Genomic DNA, 15507 nt, shown 5'->3' on the forward strand with positions numbered 1-15507 from the left:
CTCCAAGAGGTTACCACCTCCGGACCGCCGGGAACCCATCTTGGGCCACTCGCTTGCGGAGCGGCCAACAGCAGTTGTACAGGTTCAACCTAATGGGTGACCGTGCAGCCAAGGTCCAGACTACTGAGTACACTCAGTGTGTCAGGACCCAGGCACGGAGCGGAAGGATGGTAAGAGTCGCTCAGGTGACTCTTGCCAGACCGGCGATCGCTTTCACAGCGATTGCCCGGTACCCATGGTTAACGTGACGTTCCCACCAGACTGTTCACGTAGCGAGGCTGGGAAGAGGTCCTCCCCCCTGGCCACTGGGTCCAGCCTCGCCTGGACCTGGTCCAACTTCACCTGGACCTGGGTCCAGCCTCGCCTGGGCACGTCGATAGGATGGTGCTCTCTCCCCGCGTTAGTGGATACTACCAGTCAACCGGCCGTCGCTCCCACCGGGACTGGACGGCTCACATGACTGTTAGCAGCTCCCCTGATGCACGAGACTGACACTACCGTCCTCGGTCCAGAGCTTCTCCGGGAGGAGACCGCTGGTCCAAACCTGCGGCTTGATCGCCACCGTGATTGGTGATCGCCTGCAGTCATCCCAGCCTACCGGTTCTGCTGGTAGGCAGGGGAGGAGCGCTCGTAGCAGCTTTCCTGATGCAAGAGACCGACGCTCCGTCCTTGGTCCAGCGCTTCTCCACTAGAAGACCGCTGCTCCAGACCTGCAGCGCGATCGTCACCGTGGGTTGGTGATCGCCTGCAGTCCTCCCAGCCTACCAGTTCTGCTGGTAGGCAGGCGAGGAACGCTCGTAGCATCTCCCATGACGCACCGTCCTTGGTCCAGTGCTTCTCCACAAGAAGACCTCTGGTCCAGACCTGCAGCTCGATTGCCACCGGGGGTTGGTGATCGCCTGGAGTCCTTCCAGCCTACTGGTTCTGCTAGTAGGCAGGGTAGGAGCGTCAGGTCTCCTTCACCTGTCCCTTCAACCTCCTCAGGCTACACCGGGAGGAACGAGGCGAACAGGAGTGACTGTGGTGAATGCACTTCTTACAGTCCGGCCACGAGCCTGGTTCGGTCTTGGAACCAACAGATCCTCCCTCAAGTGGTTGGAGGAGATCGTGGGGGCTGGCGAGGACGATGATGCTTCCCAGACTCTCGGAGTGACCATCACCGCTGTTCACGCACGCAGAGACCGGGGTGGGCTCCCCCTCCGATCCTCTTGAGAGGTTTCGATCTCGACGAGGACTGGGACGGGTCAGAGGACGGTATCGGCTCTCTCCTGTCAGGTGCACGCTCAGCCCCACCCAGACGACGGTCACAGTGGCGGCAGACGTTTAGCCTACAGTTCGAGTTTCGTAACCCTCCTTGGGAAAACGTTTTCTCCAGACGGTAACGTTCTCCTAGACTCGGAGCGGCCGGTGATGGCTGCCCGTACTCGCTTCTCGACTGCTAGTTACGCTGGGGAGGCGAGCGAGAGCATCCAATCTTCCTCCCCCATTCCCTCTCTCCCTATGGTTGTGTCAGGAAGGGGAGGGATCCTGCAGAGCGTTCTCTGTATGATTCCGTGTCAGGGACTGCGTTCCTGGAGGGACCTTCGGGTCCTACCGGACCTAAGTCCCCGTCGTTGAGGAAGGATCTTGCCCTATCCTCGATTTCTACAGGAATCGGGAGGACCACCACCCAATGATCGTCTGACGAATTGGGGGGGGGGCGGGTGGTGTTTCGCCGAACGCTTAGAATTCTTCGGAGTTCCTAGCACTCTCTGAGGGTTCTGGTCTTCTACGATCTGCAAACACTTTTGCGAAACCACGGTCCAGAGTGGGCAAGACAAGAATCCCAGATAATTGTTACTACGATAAATGGGAATCTCGCCGAATGCTCGAATCCCTAGAATTTCTAGCGTTCGAAGGAAGTACTGCTGCTGAAGGAAGAATATCTCGGGAGGGGCTCAGCCTGGATGGACCTGACAGTCCATCGTCTCAGTAGGCGGCCAACCCTGGGATAGAGAAGAACAGGTGGGAACATCCAGTTCGGCTTGAACTATCGTCTTCAGTATCCTGTTCACCGTAGAAGTCTTCCTTCGGGAAAACTTCACCTTCGCTCTCTTCTTTAGAGAATGAAGGGGGTCGGCTTCCAGTCCTTATTCTTGTTCCTCGAATGGAAGAGAATTTAGGCTGGAGGTCTATGTTCAGGAACCTACAAATATACTACATATATTCCCTCGCGACATGCTACTGTTATCAGTTGAATTGTCCGAGGTGTAGGCACATACCGTAGTTAACTCTATGGGTTGTGACCAAGACGAATAGTATCTTCTTAATTGAACTGCAACTCGGGACTGCCCTGCAACCTCCAGGAGTTACTAGTTTTGATTTTGAGATACTTGTGGTATTGTTACAACAAAAACACCATTGCGTTTGCATTCACCGAAATCTGTTTCGGTTTAAATGCAAATGCTCGAGCATATTTTTTTGCGCTCGATGGTTCTAGCCAAACGTATTCCTTCTTGGAATGGATTACCTGGCAACTCAGGATGACGAGTAAGCGAGAGCTAGTGGTGTACGGGCTGCCTGCCAGCCCTGCCTGCCGCAGCCCAGTACCAGCTGGCTCTCCGAGATAGTACGGTCAGATATTGTCTCTCCTCTGCAATGATTGACTACCGAACCGAATCTCTGCCCGACAATCACAGACTTAGGTCTCCGGTTGGCTGGAATTCTCGCATGCGTGTATGACCATCTCTACTGCATTGCCTTTGCCTTTGCGAGAATTTTCAGACAGAGATATCTCAGTAGACTCGTTATCTTTCTGTTTACCGCACGGTAACAGAAGTCTGTAGCCTAGTCTCCCGCTGCATCGCACCTGCCACTGCGATGACGCGGAATGGTTTCTTCAGACATTTGAGTTTGTCTTCTAAATATATATCGTATTCGTAGGTGTGCAATTGTTCCTTGTCCACCCTGAATTGTAGATGTATAACGGAAGACATCGCCTGTTCCCTGCCCTGCCAGCTCTACTTCCAAGCACATAGATGTCCTCCCTGATCCAGCCCATGAGAAGCAGTTCTTCAGGCAGTACAATCTCTGTGTTTTCATCACTGAAAAGCGCTCTGCTTTCATTGCAACTCCGACTTCTCACCAAACAGCAATGAAGTAGCGGTTTAGTGTTTTCAGTCCTCTGTAAAACAACAGGGATTAAGAAGTCTTCACGGGTTGGTGTCATCGGCGGGACTTTTCTACGCTCAGAATTTTGAGCGTTAACTTCTCTCGATTCAGCTGTGAAGACGTAGGTCTGCATTCACCTATCACCTTCGTCTTCAGCGGCACATAGTATTGTTTCTCCTTAGTTGAGATTCAACTACTATGAGAACTTCTGTCTTGTCATCAGGGACCTCGGTCTCTAGAAGGCAATTGACTTTCGTCTGTTGGGCACATGCCTTGAGAGAATCATCATCTCGCCTTCCAGCATCGGTGGCAACAAGATAGACAATTTGTATGGTCTCTTGGCATAACCCTTCAAAAGGCGAGTGTCGCGTGACTACGCTTCGGATGCATGACTCCTCACCTCACACAACTGAACGCAGTCAGTCGGCAGCTGTCGAAGCGTCCGAGACCGTCACGAGCTACACTGTGGACTTTGTATCGGTTGATCCAGATCAGTCATTACTTTGTCTTACTGGCGTGTTCCGGTACCCATAAGTATCGACACCCACCATGGAGTGTCGGTGTCTTTATCCATTGCGGAGACGACGAGACCATGAGAGACTTCGCTGCAGTGGGATACGAGACTGTGAGAGACTTCGCTGCAGTGGGATACGAGACCATGAGAGACTTCGCTGCAGTGGGATACGAGACCGTAAGAGACTTCGCTGTAGATGGATAGACCAGTAGACAGATACTGGACATCACTCCGAAGAATATGTCGGACAGGAAGATGGATAGGTCATTGCGACCATATCTTTCTTTCCCTTCGGGACTGCCCACAGGTCCTGGGAACCTCATTTCCCTGGACCAGTGGTGGATGCTTGCAAGATGTGTTTGCTTACCCAGCTCCTTCAAGAGGACAAGTTGCATCTCGTCCATGGTGTGCAGTTGTAGAGGAAAGAAGGATGCGAGAGTGACTGGCTCTCCCCCTTCCACGCCTCGTCCCTCCTTCCCTCTTCCTTCGGGTAGAGGATAGGACTCGAACTCACACTGGCTGGTCGGACAATTGATGCGGTAAGCTTACACATAAGCATCCTTTTTTTGTTTCTTATCAGAATCATAGAAGCAATCCCGCTCCTTCCCCTAGCAAGGGGAGGAAGGAGACTGACAATAATGCAAATCCTTCCCAGAACTTTGCATTAATGTCTCCAACGCCAAATATTCTTCACAGCCCTTTTTCGGATGAGTCACGATCCCTCACTCATTTCGAAAAGGCCCAGAAGTCTGACTCTTGATCATGCAGCTCCTATACTCCGATCAAGTTGTCAGAGGCAGCAGGGCACTCCTTGCTCTTACGACCGGGAGGAGTAGCCTAGGTGCACAGAACTCCAGTCAGTTCTAGAGGCTCACTCAGATAGCTCCCACCAATCAGTGAGTCTTCCTTATGTTAAAGGACCAAGGGTTTGTATTACGTGTCGGAACAAATCACAATTTGTCGTAAATTGTATTTTTCCTAACTATACAAACCTGAGGTCCGTTAACATAAGGAATGTACTTACGGCGTAGCTGGAATTACGGTCGTTGAATCTTGAACAAGGTGGTTAGGCAGTAACTACCGTGGGGCAGATGTAAACACTACACTTGCCTTTCGGCCCAGGTTCAGATTGAGGGGTGGCATGAGGTGGGCATATCTGTAAAGGACCTCAGGTTTGTATAGTTAGGAAAAATACAATTTACGACAAATTGTGATATTGTGACAGTTTAAGAGATTACACAACTATTACATTAAATTTGCACAAGCAATTTTTTCCTTTCTTTGTTTTAAGTAACCAGTATTTGTAGGAACTGTATAGTTGGTAAAAATATCCAAATTTTGATTTTCAGGTGATTATAAGGATCTCATAGAATCTGGACGGGAACAGTTTGAGACTGAATTGAGGTCACTGTTACCCGAGGTGAAATTGGGAGAGACGAGTGATAAGTTGACAACAGACGAATTAAATCTCCTCATAGCACATGCTCATAGGAAGGTTTTACAACTTCAGAAACAAGTTGCCAGACAACAGGTCAGTGTCAGGGAATGCATTTTGAATTCTAGAGAATGTTCATTTTTTTTTTAGTATTTCTCTTTTAATTTTTTAATGCTATGTCTTTTGCATGATAGAATTTAAAAGTAGCAGATTAATTAGACATTGGTGGCCTTATTGCTGACCATAAATCCCAAGATAAGGGCCAGTGGAGGCCGAAACTGTTTAGCTAAAAGGAATTTCAGCTTTTCTTTTCCCCTGTGGACTACAACCTCATGTATATGATGCTTGAAATATTTAAAAACCCCATGGCACCTAAGAGGCAAAGCTTTCAGAGGCGTTTGAACTCAAAAGGTTGGAAATTTTAGTGAAGTTGAATTGGATGTGACATCTATGCACAAGTAGCATTGGCTTTACTATTTAGAAGCTTTGATAGTGAGCAATAGAAAATAATGCCAAGTTTGAAGGTGTTAGTATTGGATTTTATGGTGTAGGTTTGCTACTGCTGATTTTTATACATTTAACTTCCCTGCCAGATATATACTTAGCTGTAGACTCTGTCGTCCCCGACAGAAATTCAAATTTCGCGGCACACGCTACCGGTAGGTCAGGTGATCTACCGCCCTGCCCTGGGTGGCAGGACTAGGAACCATTCCCGTTTTCTAATCAGATTTCTTCTGTCGCCCGGGCCGTCAACATTGTTGTTGGTTCCTCTCGACTGGATTTTCTTTTTTCACCGGCCAATTGATCTTCTTGACCGACTTTTGGTGACGTATCTGGATTGTTGGATTGGCATACGCTTTTGTGGACTGTTTTGTGGACTTGCTTTGGATTTTTCTTAAAAATGTCTGACGCTGGAATGGTTGTGACACGTTGTGTGAATGTAGGCTGTAAGGTGAGGTTGCCGAAAGCTTCGGTAGACCCTCACACCGTATGCAAGGGTTGCAGGGAGTATGAATGTTCTTTCACTAATACTTGCAAGGAATGTGAGAATTTGAGTGAGAGAGAATGGAAGAATCTAACTACTTATTTGTAAAAGTTAGAGAGAGAAAGAGTGAGGAAAGCTTCTTCTAGAAGTTTGAGTAGTTCTAGATCGAATGAACTAGTTCCTAGTTTGGGATCTTCCCCAATTGTAAGAATTGCTACTTCTCCTTCCTTTTCAGCCTCTTCACCTATCGCAGATCCTGTAGATTCGGCAAAAGAACTTGCGGATCTAAAAGCAGCCTTCAAGATCATGGAAAACAAAATGGCTGCCCTGCAAGGTAAGGCTAGTGATGTTACAGTGGACAGTGATGTGAGTGTCCCCAGTGTAGTGGAGGGGGCATCTGGTCGGCTCCACAACGCTCCCAGATCTAGACCTCTTCCAAGCTCACATGCCCAGAGGAGAAGGAATGTCAAAAACCGTAAGGAGGTTGTGGAGAATCCCCACCGATCAGGTGTCCCTTCGGCAGGTTCTGTGACACCCCAGACTGCCAGGGATCGCTATTGTAAAAGCGTCCTGCGTGATTGTTTTTCATCGTCGGGGTCTTCGTCTCCTAGACGTGATTGGAGGGATTCGGATCGCTCGCGACCACTGAAGAGGAGTTGGAAGGCTCCGACTACGTATTGACTCGAGCCCGGAACAATTCCCTGAGGAGTCTCCTTCGGAGGTTAAGAGGGCAAAAAGGGCCATATTGTCACCCGTAGTTAGAAGGAGTCAGGAGGTGGAGCCCATGGACTCCTCCCCTCCTCCTCCCGAAGAGGATAAAGAGGAGGTTACTAAAAGATTTCTAGTTTCCATGCAGGAACAGATATCGTCTTTGGTAGGAGTGCTTTCAAAGGAGCCTCCTCGAAGGAAAGACACTTCCCTTCCCATCAAGAGGTCCTCCAGACGTGTGGAGGTACCTGCCGCCAGGATCGACGCTCCTACTAGAAGTGAGGCTCCTAGCAAGAGCGAGGAGTCAACCAAACGTAAGGAGTCATCCAAGCGCAAGACTCTTATCAGTTGCGAGGAGCCGATCAGGCGTCTGGCACAGCCAGGAGTGAAGATTCACAGGAGGGCAGGAGCCAAAGAGCAGGAGCGAGGAGGGTCTCCCAGGAGGCAGGAGCCAAGAGCCAGGAGGAGTCACCCAGGAGGCGGCAGGAAGCCAGGAGGGGCAGGAGTCAGGAGGGCGGAGGCAGAGGCAGGAGGCAGGAGGAGGAGGCAGGAGGCAGGAGTCAGGAGTCAGGAGGCAGGAGTCAGGAGTCAGGAGGCAGGAGTCAGGAGTCAGGAGTCAAGAGCCAGGAGTCGGAATTCTTCCATGAGGCAAGATCCGAATAGACTCGTTTCTGGAATCAATGACTCTTCTCTAGACAGAAGCTCCTCTCCTTCGGATCGCTTAGGAGGTCTTTGAGGAAAGATACTTTCCCTCCAGAGCGAGAACGTTTCTCCTTCTTCAGATCGGGGTTTGGATGAGTTGTCTGATGACGAGCTTCCTACAAATGAGAGAGACTCGAATTACAAGACTTTAGCCTCCTTGTTACTGCAAGAGTTTGGAGACTCTCTTAGTCCAGCCGCTCCTCCTTCTCCTCGTTCTCTCTTTTCTAGTACGACTACTGTGAAATCCTCGGCCTTCCTGAAAGTGAAACCAGCGATTTCAATGAAAAAGGCCCTCCAATCTTTGGATTCTTGGATGGGCACTAAGAAAGAGTTGGGCAAAACAGTATTCTGCATGCCTCCTTCCAAACTCCTTGGAAAGAGAGGTATTTGGTACGGGACAGGAGAGACTATGGGTCTTTCTCTTCCTGCATCGGCAGACGCTGACTTTGCTAATCTAGTTGATGCCTCCAGACGACACACTTTAGTCTCGGTCAGATCTACGTGGAGCATTTCAGAATTGAACCACTTTCTTAAAGGACTTTTCATCACTTTAGAAGTGTTCAATTTTCTGGATTGGTCTCTCGGAGTTCTGGCTAATAAGTCTAAGGACCCGGAATTTCTTAAAAACCCAGAAATTCTCCATAGCGTCCTGTCTTGCATGGACAAGGCGGTACAAGACGGTTCGGGAGAGGTTGCTTCCCTATTTGGAGCTGGTCTTCTAAAAAAGAGATCAGTTTATGGATCCCTTTTATCCAAAGCTGTTTCTCCGAGCCAGAGGACAGCGTTATTGTTCGCCCCTCTGTCAGATCATCTGTTTCCTTCTCAGTTGGTGAAAGATATATCTCGCTCGCTAACTGAGAAGGCGACACAAGACCTTCTTGTTCAAACTTCTAAGAAGAGTCGCCCTGTAGTGTCGACGAGTAAAAAGGACTCTCGTCCTCCTCAGCAGCCCTTTCGTGGAGGTGTGCAACGGCTCGTCCCCCTTCCAGAAAGAAGAGCTCTGATAAGAGAGGAAGGCCTTCCTTCAGGCCATTCAAGAAAGGAAAGTGACTTGATGATCCTCCAAGCACCAGTAGGCGCCAGACTCCTGAACTTTGCAGGAGCCTGGGCAAAAAGGGGAGCCGACTCTTGGTCAGTTTCAGTCCTAAAAGGATACGTAATCCCCTTCGAAGACAGTCTTCCCCTAACCTCTACTCCTCGGGAACTCTCAGCGAGGTACAGAGACCCTGTAATGAGAAATACTCTCCTTCAAATGGTGGAGCAAATGTGGGAAAAGGAGGCCATCGAACTTGTACAGGATCCACTCTCCCCGGGATTTTACAATCGCCTATTTCTAGTACCAAAGGCATCGGGGGGGGTGGAGACCAGTACTGGACGTAAGCGCTCTGAACCGCTTTGTTCAGAAAAAGAAGTTCCGTATGGAAACGTCCGCCTCAGTAATGTCAGCACTTCGTCCAGGAGATTGGATGGTCTCTCTGGACTTGCAAGATGCATATTTCCACGTTCCCATTCACCACTCGTCAAAGAAATATCTTCGATTCATGATAGGAGGCAAGATTTTTCAGTTCAGGGCTCTGTGTTTCGGCCTGTCTACAGCTCCACAGGTCTTCACCAACCTGATGGCGAATGTAGCGAGATGGCTTCACCTAGAGGGAATAAACATCTCCCTTTACTTAGACGACTGGCTGATCAGGGCCAAGTCGGAGAATCAGTGCTTGGAGGACCTATTGATAACAAGAAATATGGTAGAATCTCTGGGATTACGCTGAACCTCGAGTAAGTCGCAACTGATCCCCAGCCAGAACTTGGTCTATCTGGGGATTCAGATGGATTCTCGGGGTTTTCGGGTATTTCCTTCGCGAGAGAGAATCACTCGAGGTTTGTCAAGAATCTCGAGCTTCTTAGAGAGAGGGAGCAGTTCAGCGAGGGATTATCTGAGCCTGTTTAGGGACTATTGTCCCTCGCTAGAAAAGTTCTTCTCTCTGGGGAGGCTTCACCTTTGCCCTCTTCAGTTTTTCCTGAAAGAGGTGTGGAGTTGGAAGACGGGACAACTCTCAGACACTTTCCCGATTCCACAAGAGATAAAAAATCACTTAAAGTGGTGGATCCTTCCTCTACAGAAGAACGAAGGCGTGTCACTTGCCCTGCAGAACCCCAGCCAAGTGTTATTTTCCGACGCTTCGGAGTCGGGATGGGGAGCGACGCTAGGAGCAAGGGAGGTGTCAGGCACCTGGACAAAGGAACAGGTCTCCTGGCACATATATTGCAAAGAGCTAGTAGCCATACACCTGGCCTTAAGATTCTTCGAGGAGATAGTCAGAGGCGGGGTGATTCAGATAAACTCGGACAACACCACGGCTCTGGCTTACATACGCAAGCAAGGAGGGACTCATTCATTCTCCCTCTTTCAAATAACAAAGGACCTGTTAACCTGGACAGAGGAAAGAGGCATAACTCTCCTCACAAGATTTGTGCAAGGGATAAGGAATGTGAGAGCGGACAGACTAAGCAGGAGGAATCAGGTCCTTCCCACAGAGTGGACTCTACACACAGAAGTGTGCCGAAGTCTGTGGTCCCTGTGGGGGAGGCCTCACATAGACCTGTTTGCTACATTCCTCTCTAAAAGAGTAGAGATCTTTTGCTCTCTAGTGGAGGATCCAAGAGCCTTTGCAATAGACGCGTTTCTCCTGGATTGGTCGGACCTAGACGCCTACGCCTTTCCCCCGTTCAAGATCCTGGGGGAAGTACTCGGGAAATTCGTAGCTTCAAAGGGCACGAAGTTGACCCTCATAGCCCCATTTTGGCCAGCCCAAGAATGGTTCACGGAGGTACTGGAGTGGATAGTGGACTTCCCCAGATCTCTGCCAAGCAGAGCAGATCTACTCAGACAACCCCACTTCGAGAGGTTTCATCACAACCTCCCCGTCTCGCTCTGACTGCCTATCGACTATCGAAAGACTTGTCAGAGCGAGGGGTTTTTCTCGCAAGGCTGCAGGCGCTATCGCTCGAGCCCGCAGATCTTCAATGAGAAGAGTATACCAATCGAAGTGGGAAGTCTTTAGGAGGTGGTGTAAGAGTAAGAAGCTGTCCTCCTCCAGTACCTCTATAGTTAACATTGCTGATTTCCTCCTTTTTCTGAGAGAGGAATCGCACCTTTCTGTGTGTACAATCAAAGGATACAGAAGTATGCTGTCTTCAGTATTCAGGAATCGAGGGCTAGAGATTGCAGAGAACAAGGATCTACATGATTTGATTCGGTCCTTTGAAACTTCAAAATCAGCATCTCCTAGAACACCTAGTTGGAATCTGGACGTGGTCCTGAAATTCCTTGCCTCAGATAAATTCGTGCCTCTACATCTGGCTTCCTTCCGCGACGTCACTAGGAAATGTTTATTCCTGTTGTCTACTTGCGACGGGGCCACCAAAAAAAATTGTTTTTTTTAGGACGAGCGAATTGCACGCTCTGGACTCCACAGTGGGATTCAAAGGAGATGCGGCTATCTGTTCGTTCCAGACATTGTTTCTGGCGAAAAACGAGAACCCATCAAAACCTTGGTCCAGAAGCTTTGAGGTAAAAGGCCTATCTAACCTCGTAGGCAGAGAGACAGAGAGGTCTTTCTGTCCAGTTAGAGCTCTTAAATTTTATTTAGAGAGAAAGAAACAGATGGGAGGATGTCAACAAGGTCTTTGGTGTACTGTGAAGAACCCCAAAAGACTCATGTCTAAAAACGCCTTGGCCTTCTTTGTGAGAAGCGTGATTTCTGATGCACACAAGAACTGCCCGGATGAATCCTTCGGTCTTCTAAAGGTTAAGACTCATGAGGTGAGGGCAGCAGCAACGTCCCTGGCGTTTCAAAAGAATATGTCTCTCAGGAATATCATTGAGACTACATATTGGAGGTGCAATTCAGTGTTTGCATCTCATTACCTGAAGGATGTGAAAGTGACCTATGAGAAGTGCTTCTCTCTAGGTCCATTTGTATCAGCAGATACAGTTCTGGGTCTTGGAGCAAAGACTGATCCTTAAAATATTTTTATCTTTAATGTACATAAACCCTCTTGTCAGATATGTGCTTGGTTTCCTATTAGCAAGCGTACTGATGTCGCACGGGCGACTGGTGTCATTGCTGGTAGGGGATCAGGGTTATGTATGGCTAGTAGGGGGGTACAAAATTTTTTTTTTTTTGTTTTGTTATAAATGAATGTGTATTTATGTTTCGAGTTTTTTGGTTGTTTGTAAGGAGTTCGGGGATAACTTCTTGCAATCTTAGAACTAACATGAATGTTAGGATCAGGTGATCGGGATCGGTGTTGTGCTCCTTGAACAAGGTGTATTGTCATGTTAGTGGAATAGCACCCAATGACAAAGGCCTTTAGGCTCTGCCGAGTAAGTGGATAAGACCCCATTGGCAGACCCACAAGAACTCTTAGCCATAGATCAATATCTCGCTGAGGCTCTTGAGGCGAAGCAGACTCCTGGGCAGTAGCCACGAAGTCTTCAGCCTAATCAGGTAGGAACCAAGGTTTATTAATACCTACAACATATGTTGTTTACCTGTCTATTTCAGTAGTTAGCTGTCTCTTACCCACCACCAATGGGTGCTAATCAGCTAAGTATATATCTGGCAGGGAAGTTAAATGTATAAAAATGATATTGTCATGATACAATAAAGTTTATACATACCTTACTGACAGATATATACGATTAATGGCCCACCCAGCCTCCCCGCAGGAGGCAGGTGGAAGAGAAGAAATCTGATTAGAAAACGGGAATGGTTCCTAGTCCTGCCACCCAGGGCAGGGCGGTAGATCACCTGACCTACCGGTAGCGTGTGCCGCGAAATTTGAATTTCTGTCGGGGACGACGGAGTCTATAGCTAAGTATATATCTGTCAGGTAAGTATGTATAAAACTTTATTGTATCATGACAATATCATTTTATTATTTTCAATAATATTTAATAGTTTAAACTATGGCTACTATTAAGTGTAAGAAATAAGAAGAGAGAGAAACCTCTATGGCAGTATATAAGAAATGCAAGGGAAGAATATAAAGAGAATAGCTTTGTGTTGAAAAAAAGTTATAATCAAGCACCATTTCAACATGATCACTCACCTTTGTTGTGGAGGCAAGTCAAACTAAGCATCAAGGCTAAACTATAGAAATTTAGCAGTAATATGTAATTAAAATAATGAAAATTAGTGGTAGATATTTTTTTTGTGTAAATCCCAGTGCCTTGGAACTTTTTTCATGTGCCAGCCTGTTTTACATATTGTCCCATGTCCAAGCTTGCTTTTAAATTTTTTACTCAACAGGGATTTAGAGGCCATATTACAGTAATTTGAATACTGTATAGTCATCAGTAGTGTTTTTGAAGTGTTTGGGGTAATTACTTTCTAGCCTTGTGTGAACAGATATCACAATATCAGCTATTGACTCTGTAGTATTGTTTTTAACAATGTTTATTTATTTTCTTGGCATGATGGTTAAAGAAAATTTTGCACAAATGAAAATTTATGTGTGAAATGCCAAGTCTTTGTGCTTGATATTAAATATTTTTTGTAGCTTAAAAGTATGTATGTGCATATGGAAAGCATTTCCACAATTTTCAGGTAGCAGTCATATTTTGTAGAGCATTGATTGTTTCAACTTTGATATACTATGTACTAATACATTTTACGTATGACATTCTAATACGTTGTGCTGTATTCTAATATCTCTTTTGCTTTTGCTTTCATGTCAGGCTGACGTTCAGGTGGGTCAGGTTTGAACTTCTAACTTACATCATACATGTTTTCTAATTTAACGTGACATGTTCTTGAAATAGTACATTCCATTTTCCCTTTTCCTTATATTCTTTCAATGGTTTAGGTAGTTCAAATTCAGATTTTTCAAGTTCATCTTAATCTTTTGTATTTAATTGCGGAGCACAACTGCATTTCTTCCATACTTTGATACATAATTTTAACTGGTGAAGGATGAGATGTGACTTCTATTTATCTCTTTATCTCTTTATCTGTAATAATTTACAACTTATCCCCAGTAGAGATTTTGAAAATTTCTGTTCTCTTTATGATCAAGCAGTATTTAGCATTCAACTATTAATGTTGGAACATTTGATTATAAGAAAATAATAAGTGATCATTTTAGGAAATTGATTTATTTTAAAGTTAAGTCAAAAGTTTATGAAGAGTTGTAGGTGGTTGCAAATATTAATAAATATGGAACATTTTCTTTTGATATTTATATTTTTTGAGAGTTATTTCACATATATGACTATAAATGGTAATATTTTAATTGACATCTAGATTTTGGAAGTTTTAATTATTAATTTGAGCATATGTATATCCATGTAGTCTATTGAACACGACCGGTTCAAAGAGGCATTAACAAAGCAACGTGATGAGGACACTAAAATACTGGAGGCCAAGATTGCAGCTGAGTTGGAGAAACAAGGTCAAGAGTTGGAAGTAGAATACAGGTAGGTGTAGACTTTGGATAATTGTTGTAAGTAAGGAATCCAAATCCTCAAAGTCTCAAATTTGATTGCAAGGTTCACTCAGTCTGCAGAAGGAAGTTTTCAAGTATTATTTCTGAAGTGTATTATGTTTGGGAGAATTAATAATTTGTATAATTATATGTTTATGAAATTAAAAAGGACTAAGAGGTATGAACAACTCATCAAGCAAAATTTTAGTTTCTTGTGTTTGCACAAGAAGGGTCTTAAGATTTTGGGTTCATATTGTAGATTATAAAAAAACAAATAAATTGTAGATTAAGCTCTTTAAAACTAAATTAACATAAGGATAGATTCGTCATTGCTGGAGGTACCATCCTATATAGGAGGGAGAAGGAGGGAGACTAATGAAGGCAGGTGAAAAGCAAAGAAGGTAAGTGCCAACTCCCACAGAGTTGTTAGCTATCGAACGGGCAATAAATTGAGTAATCCAAAATTATTGAATATAAGATGGCATGCCAAAAAATGTGGTAGTAATATTGACTCTAATCAATTTAAAATCATTACAAGGGCCTATTCCGAGCTAGCACTATCAAACAGTACTATTGTTGAATGCCCAAAACTCATACAACTCTCTCTATGTATAGTAACCGGCTTCTTTGCTTTTCACTTTACCTCATTCCAGTCATCCTCCTACAAGTTGATACCTCCAGCAATGATCAATCTATCCTTATGTAAATTTGGTTTTAAAGAGCTTATTGTATAATTTATTTGCTTTTTGTAATCTACAATATTTATTCTTCTATTACAGCCATGAAAATGAGATTTGTTGTCTTGAAACTTTGGCACTAATACAGATGTTTTTATGTACCAGTCTGTTTCCACTGCACTCTGATCTTCATATATCGACTGATTAGCTGTCCACCTTTACCCTATACAGTAGTACCTCGAGATAGGAAAGGCTCAACTTACGAAAAATCCAAGTTACGAAAGCAAAGACGAAAAATTTTACTGCTCTACATACGAAAAAGTTTTCAAGATACGAAAGGTTTCTGAAAGTCCGAGATTCGCCCCATAACAATTTTGAAACTCGCGCCGCACACCGCCATCTTAGTTATCGTAGACTCGCCACCATCCTCCTGCTCTCCCATTGGTTCCTGATGCTAGCCAAGCCATGAGATCCTTCTCTCTAATTGGACAGCATCCCTCCCATCATGCATCATCTATACATACGTAATACGTGTTGGCGTGCTTTAGCTCGGCCACTTCGCACCCGAAACTTTACCGTACGCATTCGGCATTCGTTCGCTCCAACGATTTCATTTAGTGACGTAAATTCGTTAGTGATTTCGTTGCAGTACATATTATCGTGTTGTGCGAAGACTGTATTATTACGTATTTGTGTAACTTTACATAAATTAACGTAGTCATGGGTCCCAAAAAAGTTGAAATTCACGGAAAGAAGCGCATGCTGTCTCTGGAGACAAAGATGGAGATCATAAAGAAGTACGAAGCTGGTATGCGATTGAGTGTGATCGCAAAGGAATACGGCCGTA

At 45.8% G+C, this 15507-nt stretch overlaps 1 protein-coding gene across 7 annotated transcripts in view; it reads left to right on the forward strand.

The window, feature by feature from the left end:
• Positions 1 to 15507, forward strand: part of LOC135197935 (MICOS complex subunit MIC60-like) — a 121725-nt gene that overhangs the window by 58638 nt on the left and 47580 nt on the right. For all 7 annotated transcript variants that reach the window (XM_064225207.1, XM_064225208.1, XM_064225209.1 and 4 more), the window contains 2 exons: positions 5014 to 5195; positions 13851 to 13975. In XM_064225207.1, the coding sequence (XP_064081277.1) occupies positions 5014 to 5195; positions 13851 to 13975 (307 nt within the window). The remainder of the gene's footprint in view (positions 1 to 5013; positions 5196 to 13850; positions 13976 to 15507) is intronic.

This window comes from Macrobrachium nipponense, chromosome 21, assembly GCF_015104395.2.
Source record: "Macrobrachium nipponense isolate FS-2020 chromosome 21, ASM1510439v2, whole genome shotgun sequence".
Classification (NCBI taxonomy): domain Eukaryota; kingdom Metazoa; phylum Arthropoda; class Malacostraca; order Decapoda; family Palaemonidae; genus Macrobrachium; species Macrobrachium nipponense.